Source organism: Canis lupus, chromosome 24, assembly GCF_048164855.1.
Source record: "Canis lupus baileyi chromosome 24, mCanLup2.hap1, whole genome shotgun sequence".
Lineage (NCBI taxonomy): Eukaryota > Metazoa > Chordata > Mammalia > Carnivora > Canidae > Canis > Canis lupus.
In genome coordinates this window covers 36,789,756-36,813,076 of record NC_132861.1, presented here as the reverse complement: position 1 = coordinate 36,813,076, position 23,321 = coordinate 36,789,756, and the positions used below count along the sequence as shown (strand labels likewise).

Below are 23,321 nucleotides of genomic sequence, written 5' to 3'. Positions count from 1 at the left end.
CCCATGCAAGACTTGGGAGGGACACGTGGTGATGAATGAGGCATGAGCCCCTCACCCACCCTAGGAACTCACAGTCCAGAGGTGAGATGGGACGTGCACAGATGACTCCAGCATAAGACAGAACATGATAAGCTCTAGCTCTGAAGGTGGTTGGTAGGGTCATTCCAGCAGGGGGAGGAGCCCCAGGCATAGCCACAACCCCAGTAGAACTCTGGGTGTATACAGGTGACCACAGGTCATTTCCTTTGGCTTGAGCAACGGGTGTGTGAGGACAGCCGTGACGTCGAAACAAAGCAGCAGCAGAGAGCGGCTGGAGCCCAGGTTCAGGAGGCCTGGCACATCAGACCAGGGGTGTCAGATGAGGGCTTCAAAAGCACCTTGTGGGACTCGAGCCCCTGTTTGGGAGTCCCCAGGATTGATGGGCACACAGCCTCCCTTCCTCCCTTGCAACTCAGGCCCTGACTCAGGCCCAGTCCCGCCCCCCACCCCCACCCCCACCCCCAAGCCTCCAGGGAAACATGAGCACCAAGCCCCTGGCCTGTCCCAGAGGCCAGAGGGCTTCCTGAGGAGGGTAGACACCCAGGGCCCTGCCCTGTGCACTCTCCTCCACCCCTCAGTAGAGGATCACAGACTGGAGGCCCGGAATTCTATCTGGCCCTCAGACCTGTTCTGTTTGGCCCACACTGTGTTTTTTACACATTTGAGCCAACATTTAAAAATCAGAAGTGTTCGCAGAAAATCCAGATGTAGTTCTTCTCTCTTAAGAATGGAAGCTCTGGCAACAGAGGACCCACATTCTTCCATGGAGGCCATCAGCTGGAGCAAATTAGCAATGTCCTCTTTTGACAAGCATGCCCTTCCCTGTGTCCCCGGGCATCCATCTGGAGGTGGAGCAGGAGAGCACTTGCTGTGGGCCCTGTCCTGGGCCGGGTCCACAGCCACCCACCACCAGCCGTGTGGCTCTCCCCCAGAGCTTCCATCTAGCCACGGGGGTTCAGCTCCTGGAGGTGCCCGGGGAGCCGCAGCTGACCTCGTCGTCCTCCCGCAGAGTGTGGAGGCCAGGTGCGGGCAGAGGTGAAGACCAAGGATCTTTACTCCCACGCCCAGTTTGGCGACAACAACTACCCAGGGGGGGTGGACTGCGAGTGGGTCATTGTGGCAGAAGAAGGCTACGGCGTGGAGCTGGTGTTCCAGACCTTCGAGGTGGAGGAGGAGACAGACTGTGGCTACGACTACATGGAGCTCTTCGATGGCTATGACAGCACAGCGCCCAGACTGGGACGCTACTGCGGCTCAGGGGTGAGACCCCCCAACCCCCAGCCCAGCACCCAGGCGGCCCTGCCTCTGCAGCTCGGGGGTGCCAGTACGGGTGGGAGCACACGCCTGGCCTTTTGCAGGAGCTGGGACACCCGGCCTGGTGGGTGGCAGCTCACAGAGGCCTGCTCTGGCCTGGGCCATCCCCACCCAGGAAATCTGGTCCTTCTTTGGCCAACGCTGTGGTTACGGTGGCCTCTGGGACAGGCCCTGCTCTGACCAAAGCTGTCTCAGCACTGGTTTTGTGGACCTACAGGGTAGCTGGCATCTGGGGAGAAGGATGGAGTTCCCTCTGCCCCCCTCATCCCTTGTTCCAGTCCCAAGGCAGCTAGCTTACCAGGGCTGAGGGGCAGGGGCAGAGGTTGGGGCAAGAGCCAGGATTCTGGGGCCTGAGCCGAACTGTGCTAACCAGTCGTTCTGGCCGAGCCATAAAAACACCCTCATCTCTTCCACTGCCAAGTTTCTCTTCTTGGTGGGAGGCCAGCTGGTCCCAAAGCCTTTGGAGCTACTGTCCAAGCAGATGCTGAGCATTGCTTCGTGGTCCATAAAAATGGCACTTTTAGAGGCCGTGGGCAAAAGTTTGCTCAATGGGATTTTACCCAAGGCCACGGGAAAACCACAAAGGTGGATTTATTTTCCTCTCAGTCAGAGGTTGTGGCTTCTTTTTTTTTTTTTTTTTCTTTTGTTTTTGTGAATCCTTTTCCCCTTCAGATAATAGCATCTTTCCCTCTCCATTACACACAGGCGCATGAGTGCCCTCCCTCCATCACCTCCCTGGTCCCTCAGCTCTCTCATGGCCATGCTTCAGGGCAGCCTGGGCACCCTAAGAAGGGTTAAGCTTCTGCTGGACCCAGCATCAGCCAACTGAATGTGCCCTTAGAACAGAGCTTCAGCCATTCTAGGACTCTGACCGGGTCGGGAGGTGGAGAGGTAGAGCAGGAGCAGAGCACACAGGCCTCTCAGCCTGCCTGGCTCACCATTCTGGAATCCCCTGGCTGTCAAGCCAGCACCCCCTCCCCATTTTGCCCTTGATCTGGCACATTCCACTGAGCCGCACATCAAATCCGGTGTCCCCAGGTGGCTTCTTCCAGAGACTTCCACCAGGCTGGAGCCAGCGGGAGGGGACCTGGGGAAGGAACCCAATCTCGTCAGGTCTTCCTGGCAAGGTTGTTGGAAATGTCCCCAAGGTTCTCGGAAATAATGCTTTCTATGCTCTGAGAGCCAGGGCATCTGTGGGCCGATGCTCTGGTAACTCTCCCTCTGAGGGCCTGTGCGCAGAGGTGAGGAGGGGCTTGCAGGGGCCTAGGAAGAGGCATTGTCTGAAGCTGATCATGGCCAGAACTGGAGGGGGACAGGCAAGGAATGGCCACATCTCCAGCCAGGGGCCCCAGCTATCCCACCTTCTCCAGGAAACAGCTGGGACAGTGAAAAGGCAGCATCTAGGAGAACTCAGTCCCTTTGTAAAAGCCTTTCACAGCTGCCCTCTCCTTTGCTCTCTCCTCAAGCCCCCACCAGCCCTTCTAGGCTTAGAGAGCAGGGAGCGTTTCCCCCCTTTTGCCCTTGGAGTAAGTGAGGCCCAGAGAGGGGCAGAGCCTGGCCTAAGACCTCACAACTAACTAGTTAATAGCAGCACTGGGTTGTTTTTTTTTTTTTTTTTTTTAAGATTTTATTTATTTATTCATGAGAGACACAGAGAAAGAGGGACAGAGACACAGGCAGAGGGAGAAGCAGGCTCCCCCCGGGGAGCCCAATGTGGGACTCGATCCCAGGACCCCGGGATCACAACCTGAGCCAAAGGCAGATGCTCAACTATTGAGCCACCCGGGCGCCCAGCACTGGATTTAGAATGAAGTGTGACTCTGAACCTAAGACAAGCTCCTCTGTGCCCCACTTCCTGCCCTCCTCCAGGCACCCCCTTAAACTCCCACTGGCAATAGTCTTTCTCCTGCTTCAAGGGGCTGAGGGAGTCTGGTGAATCTCTGGGAGCCGCCCGCCTTCCTTAGAGCGGGGGATCCTGGGGAGGAAAAACAACAGCCTCAGCCTCATGCCCATCTCTTTCCTCTGTCAGCCTCCTGAGGAGGTGTACTCGGCGGGAGACTCTGTCCTGGTGAAATTCCACTCAGATGACACCATCACCAAAAAAGGCTTCCACCTGCGGTACACCAGCACCAAGTTCCAGGACACACTGCACAGCAGGAAATGACCACTGCCCTCCCACGGGGGCCAGGACGGGAGGCCTGCTGCCCTCAGTCACCTGGACTGGACAGTGGGAGGTGGGCGGGAGGTGGGCACCCCGTCCCCTTCCCCCAGGCGCCAGGACCTGCAGGCCGATGGTCCAGGTGAGGCTGTCCTCAGGAGGCAGGAGAATTGGACTCCTTCATGAGCCCCTTCCCCGTGATCCCTTCCTCCTTGCCCCCAGCAGAGCAAGGGGACCAGGGCCAGGGAGCCAGAGTTTTCACTGAGACACTTGAAGTGGCCAGTCCTCTCTGGGGGCCTGGCCTGGTGGGGAGGGTGTCAGCAGACCTGCCCATCTCCTCTGCTCGCTCTACGCGCGCTGTATTGTGTATAGCCGGTGGCATATCTTCATTGTAACGTACATTTCCCACCCCTTCTCCAACCTCGGTTTGGTTTGTTTAAGCCTCCACCTCCCCGCTTCCTGGGGCTTGAGTTTCCATCTGAGTCCCACAGGAGCCACGGTGGGGAGATGCCGGGGAGGGGGTGGGGAAACAAGACGGGGCTTCTCTCAGGCCCAGCGGCTGGTCAGCCACACCAGGGCACCCCAGCCAATAAACTGAAAGTGTTACAGCCAGTGTCTTGTGCCAGATGCTGTCTGGGATGGGGGGGGGGGTGCATCTCATTCCAGATGTGCCGGCTTGCCATGTCTGGGACCGGCCCACAGCCAGGACACCTGGCCTCACTGGCTGCCCTTCCATCCCTCGATTCCAGGACCCCTGAGGGTGTGATTTCACACTCGGGCACACACAAACACAGCCGCCTCGCACACTTCAGCCTGTAGGCGTACAGCATACACGCAGTGCTCAGAGCCCTCCCACACAACTTGAGGAGTGGAACATTCTGTAAAGAGGCTGTTTGGGGGCGGGGAGGGGGAGGTATGTAAAAGGGGACAAGCATGTGTCTGCCCAGCTGGTGTCCATCCGGGTTTTCTGTCTCTGTCTGGGGAAGGGGTGGGTGGGCTGGAGGGTGTCCTAGGGGAGCCCACCAGAAGCCAGACTGGCATCAGCCTGAACAGATCCATAACTGGCCCCGAAACTCTGCCTTCCTGAAGGTCAAACACCAAGTGCTGGCCCCCTGCAGGTCCTTCTCTTCTCATGGAGACAAGAGCCAGACACTCAGCAGCCACTGAGCAAACATTCCAGCTCTGGCCCCCTCTCCCAAGGCTGTGTCTTGTCTGGCCTCCTCCTTCCTGCCATTGCCTCCTCCCCCTCCAGCCGGCAGTGAGGCCCAGACCTGTTTCCCAGAGGCCAGGAGGACAGAAGCCACATCTCTGCTCCCTCCTTTCAGAGGAACCTCTCCCCTTTCTCAAAGGGCAAGAAAGCAGAGAGGGGACCCAGGTTCTTATGCCTGAGCTGGCCACTCTATTTCAGAGAGAGCCAGGCATCCTGCTCCAAGCCCTGGGGCTCTCTGAGATCCTTCAGTAGCTCTATAGGTCTTTTACCGGCCCCACGCTCCTCCTACTGCAGAGGCACATGTCGTGCCAGATGCTATCTGGACTGTGGGAGGGGACCTACCCCCAGACAGCAGTATAGCACGGTGCACCCCAGATGGGCCCTGTAAGCAGAATGCAGTAGTGGAAACCAGACACGTTGCTGGCATCTGATGTGTAGGCAGGACCCTCTCCTTCCAGGAAGCCAGCCTGCTCCCACTGTCAGGCTGCAGCTCTCTCTTCCAGTCCTGCTGGCAGATGAGCCCTTGAAATCCTGTAAGGGAAGGGGTGATGGCCTGAGGGGTTATTGCCTATTGTCCCAATGAGGTCACAGGCTGTGACATCACAGCCACCCCTCCCTACCTCCACCTCCTCTGACCTTAGTGCTCAGGACAGCCTGGAGGCCATGAGCAGAATGGAAAGGCCCCCGAACCATTGGAGCTGCCCGGGCATCTCACCCAGACTCTTTGCCAACCAACTTGGCATCAGCTCCTCCACAGCAGAATTTGTAGTCAGTGGTCAACACCTCTCCGCACCAGCCTTCCAGGTTCTTCTGAAGCTCAGAGGACATACTCACCATTCATAAGCCACATATCCAGAAAGAGCCAAGATCCTAACCCCATCCAGACGTAAGGGTTCCAGTCCCTGGTCCTCCATCCTGAATAAGGGCTCTGTGAACAGTAATGCCACAGCCAGAGGCAGCTCATGCAGCCACCCCAGTCCCCTGTCCCAAGACTCCATCACCACCATAGACTCAGACCCCTCTAATGACTCGGGGACTGTGCTGATCGGCCCTCCCTGTCTTCTCTGGGCCTATCTTCGGAGGCTGCCTCTGGGGGTGGTGGAGGCTGCTCAGGTGCCAGGTGCAGGCCATTGATACATATTCCAGAACTTAATCAATTCATGTGCTCCCAGAGCCCCACCTGCCTCACCTTCTGGCTGCTTCAGGGTTCTAGACTAGACTAACTGCATGTCAAAGGAAGGCATCCTTGCCTACAACTGTCTTCAGGATAGTGAAGGACTGAGGATCTCTTTGGTCCTGAGTGCGGGGCCAGCAGCGAAAGAGCCGGGATGGACCTGCCCCAGACTGTGCTCCCAGGTTGAGATAAGTGCACACCCTGGAGCTTCAGACTGATCCCTCCAGGAGCACCCACAGAGGCCAGGACAACAGCGTTAGCCTGGCAGTCAGGAGATATGGCTCTGGCATCCTTTACCCAGTGGCTCTGGCTAGCTGTCTCCTCCCTGGGCCTCTGCTCCCTAAGCCTCTCCCCTGTCCCCAGCACCCCTTCCTGCCACCACTGAGGCAGACAAGAAAACCCAGGGACTAGTCTCCAAGCAGCCAGAGGGTGGGATTCCTCAGCAGTGGTGGGGGTGGGGAGCGTCTAGGGCCAAGTGTGGCTCAACTCTAGTAGGAGGGAAGTCACATGCCCTACACTGCCACTTTACTCCTCTTTCTTCCTTTTCCCTTCCCTTTCCCCTAAACCCTATATGCTTCTCTGTCATGAAAAGGTCATGAGCTTGCATGCAAACAATAGTCGGTTTCGAACACAAGCTCTACCATTTGGTGGCTGTGTGCCCCTGGGTGAGTCATTTAACCTCTCTGAGCCTGTTTCCTCATCTAGACACATGGAATGACAACATCTTACAGGGTTTCAAGGAAGGAATGAGATGCCCTTTGAGGAGATCCTGACATGACGAGGCAAATACGAGGCTCTCCGCAAATGGACCTTCTTTTCCTTTCCTCTGCCAGACAGTTTTCCAGTTCCTGGACTACTCTCTTTCTATGCAAAAAGGAAACTTCGGAGTACGCTAGTTTCCAGTCAAGTATTAGGAGCTTAGGGCAGAAGTACTCCTGCCAGAGAAGGCAACGCTTAGCCCACAGCGAGGCGGGGCTTGTGGGGCAGCAGGAGACATTTCTGGCTAGCTGGTAGCCTTTCTGGGCACCTCCCAAGTCACACCCTGTGCTTGACTGTCCCTACACACAAGGCTGATTCTAGAATCCGTGAAAAGATTTGCTGCTCCAGTTTGCAAAAATAGTAGTGTCTGACTTGGGGAGTGGGGAGAAGGGCAGCCAGATGTTTTCCCCAGAGAGCCACGAGCCACCCCCCTCAAAACCAGCCTCCTCCTGACCAGCCTGCTTCTCCTGCTCCAGCCTCCTCCCGGCCCCACACCCTCCCCTCCCCCATCTCAGGAACATCTGGTTCCAATCTCTTCCAGATGCTGTGGCCAAGCTGTTTTATGGCCAATCACCTCAGCTCAGCTTCCTGAAGGCCTCCCTCTATTTGGGGGAATGGTCCCTCCTCATCCCTTTCCTTGGGACCCCAGCCACCTCTTTTCCTAACATGGAGAAGAGACACAGACCAAAACCTTATGAAACTGTGAGGGTCCTCAGAGTTGGCACCTCTCCTCCTACAACCTTGGGGAGACTGTCATTCATCCAAGATTAAAAGAAAGATGTTGGCCCAGTAGGGAAGGAATAGGCAGGGGAAGAGAGGCCGAGACAGAGAGCTGGGGGCATGAGCGCATGTGGCCATGTGTATGTGTTGGGTGTGTCTGTGTATTTGCCTACACAGCAGAACACCCCACTTGTAATCTGCAGGCACCCTTTTGTGGCCACTGCCTCATTTTCCCTCCCTGCCTGCATTGAAGCAGGACTAACTTGGGGCCCCTCAGCTGGTCAGCGGCAGCTGCAGTCCAGGGTTGTCCGTCACCTTGTGGCTCTCTGTGGCAGCCATGAGTCTTCTAAATCCAGCCTAGGGAGGTGGTGTGTGTGTGTGTGTGTGTGTGTGTGTGTGTGTGTGTACACACCGGCACTGGTGCGCGCGCACTCACTGGCACGTAGGCCTCTCTTCCTCTACCAGGTCAGATTAGAGGAACACAGGCCAGAAGGGACCTCAGGGCAGATTCCAGCCAGAGTCCTGACCCAGCTCTGACAGGCACCTGCAGCAACCGGAGAGCCACCAACTGGACAGAGTAAGGAGAAGCAAGTTCTCTGGAGAAACCTGCGTGCGGCCCCACCCCCACCCCCACCTCAGTTAACTGCCTTCCTCCCCCACTAAGAGGACATTGGGAGCCAAATTTCCCTAAGAAGCCCAGAGCATTCACAAAAAGAAGACTAAATCCTGCACCTCTGAAGGATTCTGAAGCTCCTCTGGGGTGAGGTGGGGGTGTCCCAACCAGAGGTAGAAGGATGGGCCCTGGAAGTCACTCCCCATCCATGGAATTGTGGACACCCAGCGCTGCCCACTATACCTTTAAAAGAAGGCTCCTTGGCATTTGTGACTCCACAGCCCCCCCTGGTGTTATTTAGGATCAAGGCGCAGCCTCGGTCAGCCAGAAGAGATGGGGAGGGGATACCCTTGAGAAGGCCAAGGGTTGAGACCAGCCTGCCCAGGTCTTACTGATTGGGTGGCCTCTGGCCTACACTAGGGGAGACAGAACAGTGGAAGGGAAGGTTCAGCTTCCAAATCAAATCCAGGCACTGTTGCCTACCAGCTGTAAGACAAGGGCAAGCCTTGTAACCTGTGCCTCAGTTTCTTCATCTGTTAAATGGGAATACTACAGAGCGGGGCCGTTGTGCAGACCACATGAGCTGCTGTGTGTGAAAGGACTTGGTCAAATGGCTGGCCCACAGTAGGACCTCAGGAAGTGGTCGTTTGCCCTTCAGCTTTCCCAGATCCCAGGAGGCTGTGCCCCAAGCTCTGGATGACACATGTTCATTTGGTCCTGAGCCAGGCAGTGTCATTGAGGTGACTCTAATTTTTCTGGAGCTTTTCTACTCTGGCAGAGGATAATTTTAATAAGTCCATAATAATAGACACAGAGGTGACTCAGATCTGCAAATGAGGAGCCCTGCTGGGGAGGGGACGTTTGGGCTCTGGGGGAGGGAAATTCAGTAGCATCTGGGTCTGACACAGTGGCAGGCTGCTGCTTGGAAGGGCTCCAAACAGGGGACCTTGGTGAGGTCTCCATATTGCTACAGGTTCTCCAAGAGGACTCAGTTTCCCTTTCTGCCAAGTGCAGGGTAGTACCAAAAAGACCTCCAAAGTCCCTTCCAAGCTAGAGATATGGCTCTGCTTTCTGAGCCCTGCCACCCCAGCAAGATTTGGAACACCCTCAGAGACAGTTCCAGATGTCTTGTCCTGGGGAACATCCCCTGTTGAGTTCCTCCGTGACTGTACAACCTTCCTACCCCACCCCTCCCAGAGCTCAAGGAGTCAGGGCTCTCAGGCCATGGTGGTTTATTGATGCAAGTCGCAAGCACAACACAGGCGGGTGTGCCCCCAGCTCAGGGGAGACAGAGGGCCAGGGGAGAGCAGTGGGCCACCCCCCCCCCACAGCAATGCTGTCAGCAGAAGGGGAAAAGGCCTAGGGGCCCGTGTCCTCTCCTCCATGCATCTCACAGGGCCCCCAGACCTGCTCCATGCCACAGAGACAGCTGACCACACCACTCCCTGTGGCTATACAAGAGGCGACCAGCTGTCCCACCTGCGCTCTTACTGAGATATGGCCTTGTTGGCCTTCTGGCCCCTTCTGTACTTCATTACGGAAATCTGGCTGTCACTCTACCTGATGTCACCTCCATGATCCCCCAAACAGCTATCGGCCTCCATCCACACCTCCACCAGACCCCGACCTGGTCCACTTATCTCAGGGGTCCACCCTTATTACCCTCATGACCCAGACCGAAGGAGGAAATAGATGAAAACACTGGGAGGCCCAGGAAGACTTCACCAAGAACTCCCCAGGGAAGGGGCTCTCCGCCAAAAGCCTCGCGGTGGGGAGTGGACAGTGCCAGTGGGCAAGCGTGAGGTGTGGTGGCAGGGGAGCCACAGTCCAGATCACACGCGGGCACAGTGCAGTCACGGCACCGAGGCAGAGCGAGCAAAGCGCACAGTCAGGCAGGGTGCCAGGGCTCTTCTAGTTCAATGCTGGGTCCCCTCAGGGCTCGAGGAGGCCCACTTTTGGCGGACAGAGAAGGGGTACCTCTGGGTCTCAGGGGTCTCTCTCCCCCTCCTCGACCCCAGTGGCCGCCGTTGCAGACCTCAGTACTCTGAGCAAAGGAGAAGATTCGCTGGGATATTCATCATCTCCAGAGGAGAAAGGCAAAGTCCCAACAGCCCGGAGCCCCCAAAGCCTAAAGGAGAAAGACAGCCCCTTTCTAGAGGGCAGGTGGAGGGGGGGAGGGACAGCTCTCCCCATGCAGGAAGAGGGTGCTGGGGGTCAGGGAGCAGCTGGGGGGCAGAGCGGTGCAGGAGACTATGTATAGGGGGACAGGGCCAGGCCTGGAGTGGGAAGCCCCCAGGGCCAGCACACTGGGGTGGGGTGTTCTGTGAGTGGCCCTGAGTGGGGTGGGCGGGGCTGTAGAGGAGCACCCCGCAGCTCTCTGCAGCACACCTGGGGGTGGGCAAGCCACACGTGGGCTTCGTCCAGTCAAGGCTGCTCAAGGAGAACCCCCAGGCTGCAAGTCTCCGTGAGGTGGAGGCTGGGATGAAGCAAGAAACAGCAGGACAGGGAAACCAGGAATGGGGAAATCTCCAGAAATCTACCCTCCTTACACCAACCTGCGGAGGCTAAGAAGCCTTCCCAAGTCCACTGGGGGTGAATAGGCCACGCCTACCTAGGGAACACCCTCTGTTGACTCCAGAGCCAGGGGTGGGAAAGGGGGAGGTGGTGGCGTGGAGGGAGCGGGGGGCAAGGGAGAGAAAGCCAACTCCCTGAACCTATGCCACCCATCGCCACCCTTCCTGTCGTCTCTCCCTAGCCCCCCAGCTCCCGAGGAGTCCCTAGCGGCCCACACTGATGTTGCAGGTCTTGCAGCTGGGGTCTTTCTTGGCGTCAGCAGTGGATAGGCTCATAAGCTGGTGCCCGCTGATCTCCCCCAGGGTGCCCAGGGACAGGTCAACAGGCTCGGTATAGATGATCTCCAGGATGAGGTCCTGGGCATGGCGGAAGATCAGCTCCCCATCCTCCACGCTGCAGGTCAGGAACTTGTTGCAGGCAATGTCCAGGAGGGGCAGGCGGTCACGGCAGAAGCGGTCCCCCAGGGAGCCCTTGGGGGCCAGCACCAGGATGGCATAGTGGTAAGCTGTGTACATACAGTAGAAGTCCGCAAAGTAGAGGTTGGTGCTGGGGTTGAAAAGGCGCTGGGCGGGGATCTGGAAGCGCCAGCGGCCGTAGGGGGAGTCCTGAGGTGGCTGGCCTGTGTTGAACTCTGTGTTGCAGCTGAAGAAGACCCCGTGGAGCATGCCGCTGGTGGGGGAGCCGTGGCTGCCACTGTTGTCCTTCAGGTAGGGCTGTAGCATGTTCCCGCAGTGGGTCCTACCCACCCCCAGGGGATCATGCCAAAGGGAAGAGAAAATGCCTCTGGTTAGCTAGGCTAAGGCTTGGCTGCTGTGTGTGGTTGAGAAGGGAGCCAGTGCAGCTCCCAGCTCTCCCACCAGCTGCCGCCTCCACCAGTCGCAAATAGAACATTCCAGAATGTAAGAGCTGGGAGAGCCCTGGAGATGGGCCGATGCAGCCCACTCCTTCACAGAGGAGAGGTCTGAACCCACCATTCCCTACCTTAAAAAGCCCTTGATGGGGCTTTCATAAAAAGCAAGGCCATCAAGATTTGGTCTTCCTGACCCCACCTCCCACCACCCCCACACCCACAAGTAACATCCTCCAGTCACAAGTGAACCCCAATTTCCCTGCCTCTGTGCCTTTGCAGTGCTCTTCCTTCTGCCTGGACTGCCTTTCCCACCTCTCTTCACCTGGCCCGGCAAACTCCTAATCATCCTTCCATCCCCAGCACAGGTGTCCCCTCTTCTCTAAAATCTTCCAGGAGCATCAGGCACTTGTATTCAACAGAACTTTGCCTACTCTGTGAAGAAACTGAATTGTACTCAGCAATCACACATACTTATTACATTCCATCTGTCTGGACTGTCCCCTGATAGACCCTGAAGTTTTCAAGACGGGGGGACTCCGCCTTTATTCATCTTTATATCGTGGCACGTATGGGCTCTTTCTGTCTCTTGCTTGCTTGCCGACAGAGTAGCTTAAACTGGGCCAGTGTGCTCACCACTCACCTCACTGCCTCTCTTTAGTACAAAGATCAAAGACCCCACTAGATTCCTGCTGCCCTGGTGTAGGGTCAGAGTACCACCCACCCCAGCTGAATGTAATGACAAAGACAGTAAGACCACTAGGTTGCCTTAGCCCAGCCTTAGAAGGACATGGACTTGGGGCGGTGTCAGCAGGCCTGGGGAGGATGGGCAACCCCAGACCCAGGTTCACCCTTGACATGTCCTGGGTGTCCCAGGAGATTGGTGATTTACTGGCTCTCTGCACCTCAGCTCCCCATCTGTAGGCTGAGTGGGTTGAATCAGATCATCAACTGGATGAAATATTTCTGGACCACAGGGCTCCTCTCTTTCTTCCCCAAAGGAAATTATACATAGGCAGTGAAGTTGAAGCTGCTCCAGTAGAATGATAGGTATGGGGTTCACCAAGCCTCACCCTAATTTTCTCGACAGCTCCTCTATACTCCCCTAAAATGCTGAGACACTTCCCTGGAGGCTCCAGGCTCTGCAGCACAGTTCGAAAACTATAGCTCTTCATGCACAGAAGCCTCTCATCCTGTGCTCCCCTCAACACCTCCCCCTAGGACCCAGGGCCTCAATTTTAGAGATGGCTGGCCCTTGGCATTAAAACCCTGTGAAAGGAACTATCCCAAAGGAGGAGCAAACCTGAGATCTTATTCATCCAGGCCCATCAGCATGATTTCCCCCAGGCAGCCCCATCCCTAGAGCCCTCTCCTTCCCTGGAGCCCAATCCCAAGCAGCCAGCCATCTCGCCAAAGCCAGCACCCCCAGAGCCAGTCCATGATTAGAGGCTATAGGAACTCTGTGGGAGGATCTGGCAACAACAAGGTAGGCATGACAGCAGACAGCCAGGGCCAAACAGGCAAAGCAGAGCCCGGGAGGAAGGTGGCCCCGGCTGGGGCCATGCTGTACCTGGCGTGCTGGAAGTACTCCTTGTGGTGGTTGCGGTAGAAGACAGAGAAGCGGAGCATGCGGCCTGCAATCTGCTCAGCCTTCTCCTGCAGCTGGGCCAGGTGCTCCTTGGCATAATCTGCAAGAGTCCAGGCTGGTAAGCCCAGGGCCAGACTGGACATCACAGCCTCATCCACCCACCATTCATCCACTGCACACCCAGCATGCCAGCCCACCTCTGTCCTCAGAGCAAAAGGGGACATCAAACAGTCACAGCAATTTGGACCACATAGGAACAGGCCAGGTGGCCCAGCTGGATGCTGTTTGTCCTTATCACCTCTACAGTCTCACTGCCAGAAGCTCAGGCTCTCTGAGTCAGAAAGGGGCAGAGGCTGCCCAGTTAGACAGTCGTACCGGGGGCCCCAGAAGCCCTAATTGCTGGCCATCCTCATGTGAAGAGGATCAGCAGGCAAAAGAAAGACTGAGAGAAGAGAATTTGAGGTCCCCTAAGGAGATTTAGGATTTTGGGCAAATGCCACAGGTAGGAGGCTGTCCATAACACCCACATGGAAGCCAGTTGTAATTATGGGGTGGGGGGAGGCTCATGAGAAGCCTGGCAAACACTGATGTGCCTGGTTAGCCAGAGTGGGGTCTGGGGCGGTGACTGCTTCGGCACCCCGGAAAAAGCAGGGAAGGCTGGAGACAAGACGGTAAAACTGGACACCTCCCAGGGCCAGGGCCAGAGTCTGGGGCCCTGGGGCCCAGGCAGGGCTGCTGCCAGCCAAGACAGAGATTTTGTACAAGTTAGAAAAAGGTGCCCTTTCCTCCTTGCTGATGCAGCCCTGGCCAGGGTGTTGGGTTTGGCAAGAGTAGTGGTGGGGACTGGACCGCAGCCATCCCCAGCTCCCCAGTTTAAGTTAAACTCCCACTACGTGTGGAGTTCTGGGGTAAACTAAGAGGCTTTCCCCACAAGGAGTGGGAGCGCCACCAGAGTGGGGTTTTGCAGCCGAGCTAAGAAAAAGCACCGCTCAAAAGAGAATGGTAACTCAAGGAGACTTAGGGCATGGGCCTTGGCAGAAGATGGAGCCAGCAGCCTCAGAGGCCCGGGGCTGAGAATGTTCCCTACCCCTTCCTTGTGACAGAGAGAGATCTGGAGCACTTCTCACTATGGACACCAGAAGAGTGGAATATTTGTAGGGCAGATCCTGGGTCGTCCATGACCAGGTTCACATTAAGCACAGTGTTTGTTCATGCCACAATTTGCCAACTAAATTCTAAGAGGGTTTGCAGGACCCCTGAGTAGGGGTCACGTTCCCAGGCTAAGTGGAGGCTCAAGTAAGCAAATGGGATTATTACTATTACCTACTGAGCATCCATCTACTGATGATGGATAAACAAAGTGTGGTCTATACATACAATGGGATGTTATTCAGCCTTAACAGAAGGACATTGTGACACATGCTCAACATGGATGATCCTTGAGGATATGATGCTAAGTGAAATAATGGAGCTAATGCTCCAGTCACAGGACAAATGCTGCATGATTCTCCTCACATGAGATACGGAGAGTAGTCAAAGTTACAGAGATAGAAAATGAAATGGGGGTTGCCAAAAGCTGAAGGGAGGAGGGAAGGGGAGCTGTGGTGCAGTGGGGATAGACCTTCAGTCTGGGAAGATGAAAAATTCCTGCAGATCATTTGCACACTAATGTGAACATACTTAATACTACTTAACCTTTCACTGGTTAAAATGGGAAATTTTGTGTTTGTATTTTACTACAATTCAAGAAAGTATGCTTGCCTCAAGCCAGAAAAGTAACTCCATCACTGTATGGAAGTGGTATTGCCCACATGATTAGTAGTGCTGACGTGTCAGACTGCGGGCTTGGTGGGGGCCCGTTTGGGTCTCGTCCACCTGTGCCTCCCTGGTGGCCTAAGCATGGTGCCTTGGGACAGCAGGTGTTCAGAAGTGTCTGCTGGGTTAAGACGAAGCCCCCTCCCGACCGACCGTAACTCAAGCAGATGTGGGAAAGCAGCGGGACAGCAGGGTCTCACCCCCGGTGCAGAACTCGACCGTCTCGCTCCAGCCGGACACCAGGTACTCCCCGTCACTCTGCTTCACGGCGGTCTGCACGGCCACGCTGTACTCTGTGCGGGGGCTCAGGAACCAGTGGCCTCTCACTGTCATGGGCAGTGGCACGGCCTTGGCCACAAGCTTGGTAGGGACATCCTGAGAAACGGGATGCAGAGAGCCAAGAGTCAAACTGGGGGGTCGCGCCCAACCTTGGCATTCCACCAGGCCACACACTCCCCAGATGGCCCCTATGCCGCCTGAGGAGGGCCAAGATCTCCAAGATTCAATGGCTCAGTGCCCTGGCCACCATTTTCCTGTGGAAGCAAGCAGTGGCCATTGGGAAGGCCGCTCGGATGCCCCCCAGCCTCCACCCCTCCGTAACGCCCCCTGATGCCCGTTCTCTTGGGAACTAAGGAGAAAGGCCACGGGGGCGGAGGCCGAAAAGTTGAGGGCGGCGAGACCTCCGTTTTTCGAGGGAGACTTCGAGAGCTCTGCACACTGCAGTGCCGTCTCCACGGCAACGGCAAATGCTGAGAGCCAGGGAGGAAGGGAAAATATGCCTTATTCTTGGGGGGGGAGGGTTAAGGGGGTGGTGTTGAACATTCACGTCACCGTGGCAACTGGCCTGCCAAAAGACACCCAGATCGGGAGAGCCAGTTCCAAAGAGAGAGAGGGTGAGTAACCCACATGATGCAGTCGTCGTGGGAACCAGCTCCTTCCCACCTCACTCTTCCCCCTTCCTCTCTGCCAGCTTGAGAAGATGGGAGCCTTCTTCCCACCCACCCCCACACCGGCTTTAACCCAGGGAAAGGACACCCCAGCCAGCAGAGGACTCTCCCATGTCGCTCTCGTCAACCTAGCCACCAAGAGGCCAGAGGGCCAGGGGCAGAAAGGATTACAGGGGCCCAACAGGGGTCACTCAGGACGGAGCAAAGGGTCCCAGCCCTGCCCAGAGCCCGTGTTGCCCACATGGTCAACAACAAAGCGGCTTCCTGAGTTGGGGGCTTTGTCGTAGCCTTTTTCACGCCAGCCCCAGGTGTGATGTCTGTGGCCCCCCTCGGGTTTGCCCGCTCGGTCTAAAGCCCCAGTCATGCTGCCGATAATGGTGTTCACGGTGACTGGGCCCCAAGCCAGACACTACGCAAACGTTACCTCACTGAAGCCTCTCACAAGCTGCGGGGGCTGGCATTATTCTTCCCTTTTTATCAGTGAAGGGACTTGGGCTCAGAGAGCCTCAGTAACCTTCCTAAGATTACACAGTGAGGACCGCCTGGGTTTGGACCAGACCTGTCTGACTCCTGACTATCGCCCATAAGCATTCCATTACCCTGCTTCCTTCAAGGAGGTGATGAGCCAGATGCCCCCTGCACCCCCTCCACTCACCCGGTGCTTGAACTTGTTGGAGTTCTTGTTCTCCTTCTTGTTCAGGTCAATGAAGTAATGGGTGACCCTCTCCAGGTCACTGTTCTCCATGGACCAGGAGATGCGGAAGGAGTCACAGGTGATGTTGTTGACCTCGATGCTGTGGGGTGTGGACAGCAGCTCCATGCTCCCCTCTGGCTTGGCTCCTGTGGGGACTGAGGGGAGAGGAAGCATTAGCCCCTTCCTCCCCACCAGAGTTTTCTGGAATGTCTTGCTCCCAACATCCCTTGCAAACTGGAACCTTGGGAAGCCACTGATTGCACCTGCCTCATGCCATCTGACGGGGAGATTGCACGCAAAGATGGAGAGAGGTAGGATGGAAGGTGGGATGGGGTGTCCCCCACCCCTGGGGCAGGGCTCTTGGCCCTCCTCAGAGGGGTCTGCCGAGCAGACGGCACCTGACAGGTGGTTGAGGCAGTGGGAATGCTGCAAACGCCGGGCAGGACAGATTCGCAGCAGATGGAGCCGAGGAGGGGGGCCCTCAGCCAGCAGGCGTGAAAAGAGAAAGGGGTGGGGGTGGAGAGAACCGTATGAGGCGGTGTAAGAGAGGCAGGAAGCACCCACTGAGGAGACCTGTGTGAGGGTTGAGGTGGGCAGAGGGCCCTGGCCACCAAGAGGCCAAGGGTGCCAGGTTGTTCAGGTTCAGGCTTCCCTCCTAGCCTAGGGGTGGCTAGGGGAGGGTCACCAAGCCTCAGGGCTGGGAGTCCAAAGCACCACAGAGATGCAGGTGGATACACCAGTGGTGGGTGGGGGCAATGTGGGCCAGAGCTCTTCTTCCACCTGTGACTTTTCAACTATCACTCTTTCCTTTCAGCTGATCCTCTGTTGCTTGACACGTTTGCATAATTCCTTTTACCTTTGGCATCTAGGACAGGCCAATATGTGTGATGATTGCCTGAGCATCATCTCCTGCAACCCTCACAATAGGTAGGGACTAATATTATCCCCATTTTACAGATGAGGTCACTGAGGTTGGGGGGGTACTAAGATGCCAGAGGTCATGCAGCTAGACAGTGATTTGAACTCATATCTGACTCCAGAGCCCAAGCTCTTTATCATTAAGCAAAGGTTGTATCCCCTCATGTGAGTGTGTAAGTGTGTGTGTGTGTGTATGCATGTTGTGTGGGTGAAATGTGTGGCATCTGTATATGTGTAGGTGTATATGGTCTTATTGCCATTTATTTTTCTTTTTTCTTTTTTTAATTTTTCTTCCTTCTATCCTTCCCTTTCAAGTAACCACATTTTCTCTCACCTTCCTCTTCTCTTACCCCGTGGCTTCTACTCGAGGCTGTTCTTCCAGGTATGAAAGGACCACACCGCTGGCACTCACCTGTGCTTCAGCGAGGAAGAACAGATTCTGCCCTTGACTGTGGCCTGGATCACGAGCTCTGGGGAACAGGGTGGGGGAGGGACCAGGAGGGGCGGGGCTGTGTCTGGGACAAGAACATGAACGTGGGTTGGACTTGCTCCCGGGCATTTGCTTAATGCCCCGTGGAGCTCATGCTTTCCTAGTTCTTTCTCAAGCCCCGTCCCAGCACACCTCAGCTTTCTGGAATGTTGTTTCCTTTCCTCCTGCTTCAGCTTCTTCTCCTCTCTTTGCCCAGGCGATAAGGGTGAGGGTACCTTGTGCCTTCGAAAGCAGGTACTTCTATTTATAGCTTCCAGAAGATCCAACCCACACTTGCCTGTCAGTTAAGCCTGTTGTGAGCCTGGTACCTCTAAATTCATCCGTGGGCTGCCTGAGTGACAGGCACAGGGGGAAGGATATGGGTGACAGCCTTTACCTGTTCTGGGGTGTCCCCTGAGCCCTTGCTTCACCTTGGCTTCCTATCCTAAAGCATGAGCCTGCCTGTTGTGAAGTTCAGCCAAATGTCAGTGGCTTGTGCACAGAGAATCCTACAGTAAACAAGCATGGGGGTACTATCTGGTCCACCCCAAAATAAAGCAGAATAGGATGGGGAAACAACTGTATGATAATAAACCAGTTTACAATTCACGGGGACAGATGTGGAGACTTTGGGAGTTGCCATCCTCTGGGCTCCCAGTGAGGAGCTCCCCAGGGAGACACACGCATGCACCCACATGCACATACACACATGCACCGACATGACACACCAACATAGACACACTCCCACCCTAGAGAGAGCCTGAGTGATCACCTCCCACCCACACGGGATTCAGTCGATGCCTACCCCACAGCGGGGTACCTATTCCTGCCTCAGTATTCCTCTCCTTAGAGTCTCCCCCAGAGACAGGGGTAGCCATGTTTGGGGGGGGTCCAGGACCTGGTTCATCCTTTCCTTTCTACAGTTCTAGAAGAGCTGAGGTTACTCCCCGGTGCTCGCTTGGGAGAGTGGTCTTGAGTGACACTTTGGAGAACAGCAAAGCCAGAGTGGGCTGAGGGTGGGTGTGAGCCCCAGTTCTCTAAGGCCAGGTGAGTGGGGAAGGTGAGGGTGTGAGGGACAGGTTGAGACAGCACCTGAGAAACACCCACACTGCCAAGACAAGCATTTACACACCCACACTCAGGCAGGCACATGAGTGCACACGCATACACACATGCACCGAATGTGCCCACCCGCACCTGCCACGCAGGGCTGCACATACCTTCTCAGACATTCTCGGTCCCATGCACTCACCTACGCATTCTGGTACCTCTACCACCTTCCACGTTTTAAGAATGTCCCCCAGTTTTCCTTCTACAAGCTGTCACCTCCACATAGACCCACACATGTTAAAGTCCACAGGCTCACACACACATACACACACACACCTTCTCGCAAGCCATATTTGGGGAAAAAAGAAAGCCACAGGCACCAAGATGCACGTGTGCTATCTCCACAGATGGCGTACAACCCATACATCAGCTTGCACACACATGTACATTCACACACATGTCAACCTCTGCCCATATTCTGATATCCTCTCTCAGATCTTCTTCAAGATCAAAGACCCAGACTTTGAAAATGTGGTTTGTCCCTAGCCACACTCTGCCAGCCCTGATCCCTCACATGCCAACAGGTTTGCACACCTACATGGGTCTGCCCACACTTTCCACCTACCTCTCCGTTTCTGCTCTGCAGTTGGCCCTCCCCACGTAGAAACCTTTGGTTACATGCACTCCCTCCCTCAACATGTACTCCCACACACATGACAAGTGATGTGTCCACCCCAGAAATATACTGCCTCGCACTGCCCCCACCCACATAAGCCAGAGGCTACTCAGATAAGTGATCCCCCCACACATGCACCTCACGTGTACAGGAAACATATGTCCCTAAACATGCCACACGGCAGTGGAAACCCACACAAGAGCATAAGTGCGTGCATACAGAAGTATCTACGCAAGCAAACCTCCAGTCTCCTCGCAAGCGTGCATCCATGCCGTACACGCCGACACCCTTCGCCCACCCAGAAAAGCCACCCAAAAAAAGCCACCCGCGAGCCACGGGGAAATCTTCCCCCACCCCGCTGTCCCTGTGGGCATCACTGACTGCAGCAGAATGGTCACGGGGTGACTAACTGTGGTGCCCCAGGGACTGGATCCAGCTGTTAATCCCTCTGCCAAGGCCCTGGGGGGGACAGGGGACAGGGAACAAGGTCGTTGGCCCTGGCAGTCCAGGTGGGCACCGCGGGCAGTGGCAGGCCCCTGGTGCCCCCAGCTCCTAGCCCCTTGCCACCTGAGTCCCTCTCAGTATTGACAGCAGGATGCTCTGGGGAGGAAGGGCACTCACCTGGCTCCACTGGGCTCTGCAGAGGACGACCTGGAAGGGAGGAAAGGGAGAGACCTCTGGGTGGATGTGCTCCCCCGGGGAGAGGGGCAGCGGCGACGCCTGGGTCACAGGCAGCGGCGCGCGCTCGCTCCTCTCGCTCCTGTCGAGGCCGCCAGAGAGGCTTCTTCCATGCCCCGCAGGCAGCTCCTGCCCGGCTCCGCAGCGCACCGCTGCTGCCCCCCTGCCCCCGGAGAGGCGATGTTCCCGGCCGTGCGCAAGGAGAGGCAAGAGCGAAATCAAAGCAGCGTGGAGGAGAGAGAGAGAGAGAGAGAGAGAGAGAGAGAGAGAGAGAGAGGCAGAGAAGACGAGGAAGAACGAGAGAGCCAGACCGAATCTGGCTCCACCAATGGGATCAGTGGCTGCCCAGCGTCAGGTGACAATAAGCAAGCTTGGTCCCTGCTCGCCCTGGCTGGTGGGAGGGGAAAGGGCAGAGGGTCTCCCAGGAAGCTCCGCTGATGTCCTCAGAGTCAGGGACGGTGGCTGCCACTTTTCCCCTGTTCTTCCAGGACAAGCTGCCCTCCAAAGAAGTCCCTCCAACACACCTCTATTTGGAAATCTCTCACTTGAATGCAGCCCCTAAACTTTAGGATGCTGGGAAAGGGGTGGGGCGGAGCCCAGAGGCTTGGGAGCCCCAAAACAAGGATCCTAATTGGGGGAAGGGAAAGGGTGCTGCAACAGGAAAAGGTCCAGTTGGGGGCATGAGGGGGTTCCATCTTCAGTCTGGATACTCTCCTCGGGGACTTTGGCTGACCCATGACTCCATTTTCTTATCAACTCTATCAACTGATATTAGACCTGCAGCCCCAGGGATCCCCAATCATCTAGGGAGAGTCCTCTGGCTGCGCAGGTGTCCCCAGGAAAAGAGACGGGGGAGAGAGAGAGGTTGTAGGGCAGAGAAGGGTGTGTAGAGGCAAGAAAGTGGGGGTGGGAAAAACACACAGAGAGCTTGGAGTGTTCTCATCCCAACCAACCATCTGGGCTAGAGAGAGTACTATCTGCTCTTATTGACAAGTGGCTTTTCTACCACCAAATGAAAACGCCAGGGATGCCACTGTGAAGAGCACTCAAGGAAATTTGAATCAAACAACAGCAGTGACAAGGAGTGTGCACAGTGTGGGAAAAGCATGGGCTTTACAGCCAGGCAGATATGGTTAAAATTCTTGTTCTATCACTTTCTAGCTGAGTGATCTTGGACAAGTTACTCGACCTCTCAGAGCTTCGATTTCTTCATCTGCCAAATGAGATAAATACTGGATGAGAAATTATGTAAATCACTAAGGCTATGGGCTTGGTACACAAGAAGGACCCAGACACCCATCAGAACTGTTGTCATTGCCGTCATTATTGATAGAGTCTGCCTGCAAGGATTCCACAGTTTTTTGGTTTTTTTAGGGGAGAGGAAGGTGCATGTAGAGAACAAGAAATAATTAAATGGCAGGGTGCCCATAAAGATTTGGAGAAGGAAGTGTCAGAACTAGCTTGAATATAGACAGAGCACAGCCAAGAGGGGACCGTGGAAGGAGCCCGGTGTGGGGTGGGGTGGGGAGGACTTGGTGCAGGGGCAGCGGACAGATCACACAGGTCCTGGCTGATGGCCTCAGAGTACCATAGAAGGCATGAGCTGAGTGCAAGGGACACTCACCAAGAGGACTCGGGGGCTGCAGACATCGGCAGGTGGCAAAAGGTAGAGGAGGTGACAGTGGACAGAACGTAAATATTTTACAGAAAGCAAGGACAAGCAGAAGCCAATCCTTCCCAAATGGGTGTGGAGAACCTGAGCAAGTTGGGTCAGATCCTGAACCATGGAATGCAGTGTGGTGCGTTACACTGAGACAGGATTAAGCACTCCCTGGGCCAAACATAAGCAGATCCCGCCTCTCGCACACCTACACTAAAATGTTGCAATTCTGAAAGGATGCAAAACGTAATCTCACGGTTATGGCCAGCACCAGCCATCTGGACCCAAACCTGACCCTACAACTAACCCAAGGGGTGGTGAGAAAAAGTCAGGTTCTCTGCAACTCGGTTTCCCTCTTAAAAGGAAGACGTGTTCTAGCACACCTCTGCCTCCCACCTTCCCAGGATGGCATGCGGAGTCCACATGAGATCATGTGTCCCAAGGGTGAACAGCAGCTATCTGAATGTGCTTTTGTGGAGATGTGTGATAGCCTCAGGTAAAGGCACAGACTGCGGCTGGGCTTCTGCTGCTTCCTGCCTCTGAGGACTTCTCTTCAGATCACATGAGAAAACACATGGTAAGACGAAAGCTTAACAAGCCAAATAGAACTAACTCTGTATGAAACCAGACAACCGCCAGGATGCCCTTCTGCTGCATTTTTATTTTTAATAGCTTTTTGTTATACAAGGAATACATGATCACTATAAAAGAATGAGAAAATTTAACTCTAACACTGAAGAGAGAATTAAAATCATTCATTTCCCCCACCATTCAGAAATAGGCACATGATATATATATATATATATATATATATATATATATATATATATATTTTTTTTTTTTTTTTTTTTTTTTTTATTAACAAAAATAGAAAGTGTAGGCAGCCCGGGTGGCTTAGCGGTTTAGTGCCGCCTTCAGCCCAGGGCGTGATCCTGGAGACCCGGGATCGAGTCCCGCGTCGGGCTCCCTGCATGGAGCCTGCTTCTTCCTCTGCCTGTGTCTCTGCCTCTCTCTCTGTGTCTCTCATGAATAAATAAATAAAAATCTTTTAAAAAAAAACTAAAGTGTAAATATGGTCATATAACCTGTTATTTTTTTTTCACTTACCAATACCTTTTCTGTTCATTACATAGTCTCTCTGCAGTATTGTTTTAAATTGCTGTGTATGTTCTATTGTCAGGTAACATACCAATCCCCTACTCTACTATGGTTATTTTACTTTTTCTCCATTCTAAATAACTCTAAAATGGACATTCTTACAGCAAAACTTTTCCCACATCTTAATTATATATCTCCAATAAAATATTCAAGGGTATGGACCTTATTTGGATACTGACTTAAACTGTTAAAAAAAAAAAACTAAAAAAAAAAAAAAAACTATGTGACAGTTGGGCAATTTGAATACTAAGGGGGTATTT

The 23,321-nt window shown here is 54.9% G+C and overlaps 2 protein-coding genes and 1 long non-coding RNA gene across 7 annotated transcripts in view; 2 read left to right on the top strand and 1 right to left on the bottom strand.

Moving 5' to 3' along the window:
• BMP1 (bone morphogenetic protein 1) overlaps positions 1-4,119 on the top strand; it is a 43,641-nt gene extending 39,522 nt beyond the window's left edge. For 3 of the 5 annotated variants that reach the window (XM_072796349.1, XM_072796350.1, XM_072796352.1), the window contains exons 19-20: positions 1,049-1,299; positions 3,383-4,119. In XM_072796349.1, the coding sequence (XP_072652450.1) occupies positions 1,049-1,299; positions 3,383-3,517 (386 nt within the window). In that variant the 3' untranslated portion in view covers positions 3,518-4,119. Of the gene's footprint in view, positions 1-765; positions 947-971; positions 1,300-3,382 lie in introns of those variants that run through there. The other 2 variants (XR_012016535.1, XM_072796351.1) reach the window with 2 other exon arrangements.
• A 5,083-nt stretch (positions 4,120-9,202) lies between these two features.
• PHYHIP (phytanoyl-CoA 2-hydroxylase interacting protein) lies at positions 9,203-20,772 on the bottom strand. The gene is made up of 5 exons (XM_072796354.1): positions 20,187-20,772; positions 16,414-16,607; positions 15,012-15,186; positions 12,979-13,096; positions 9,203-11,299 (listed from the first exon to the last, which is right to left on the bottom strand). The coding sequence occupies exons 2-5, from the start codon at positions 16,576-16,578 to the stop codon at positions 10,765-10,767; spliced, it is 993 nt and encodes a 330-aa protein (XP_072652455.1). The 5' UTR covers positions 16,579-16,607; positions 20,187-20,772; the 3' UTR covers positions 9,203-10,764.
• On the top strand, positions 15,595-20,271 carry LOC140616037 (uncharacterized). The gene is made up of 3 exons (XR_012016536.1): positions 15,595-16,763; positions 17,267-17,379; positions 17,753-20,271. It is a non-coding gene; the product is annotated as an uncharacterized lncRNA (long non-coding RNA).
• Positions 20,773-23,321: the final 2,549 nt, after the last annotated feature.

Coding starts and splice junctions, on each gene's coding strand:
- PHYHIP (XM_072796354.1), bottom strand. CDS start 16,578: ATGGAGCTGCTGTCCACACCCCACAGCATCGAGGTCAACAACATCACC. Junction 15,187..16,413: donor CCAACAAGTTCAAGCACCGG/GTGAGTGGAGGG, acceptor CCCGTTTCTCAG/GATGTCCCTACCAAGCTTGT. Junction 13,097..15,011: donor GGTCGAGTTCTGCACCGGGG/GTGAGACCCTGC, acceptor GGACTCTTGCAG/ATTATGCCAAGGAGCACCTG.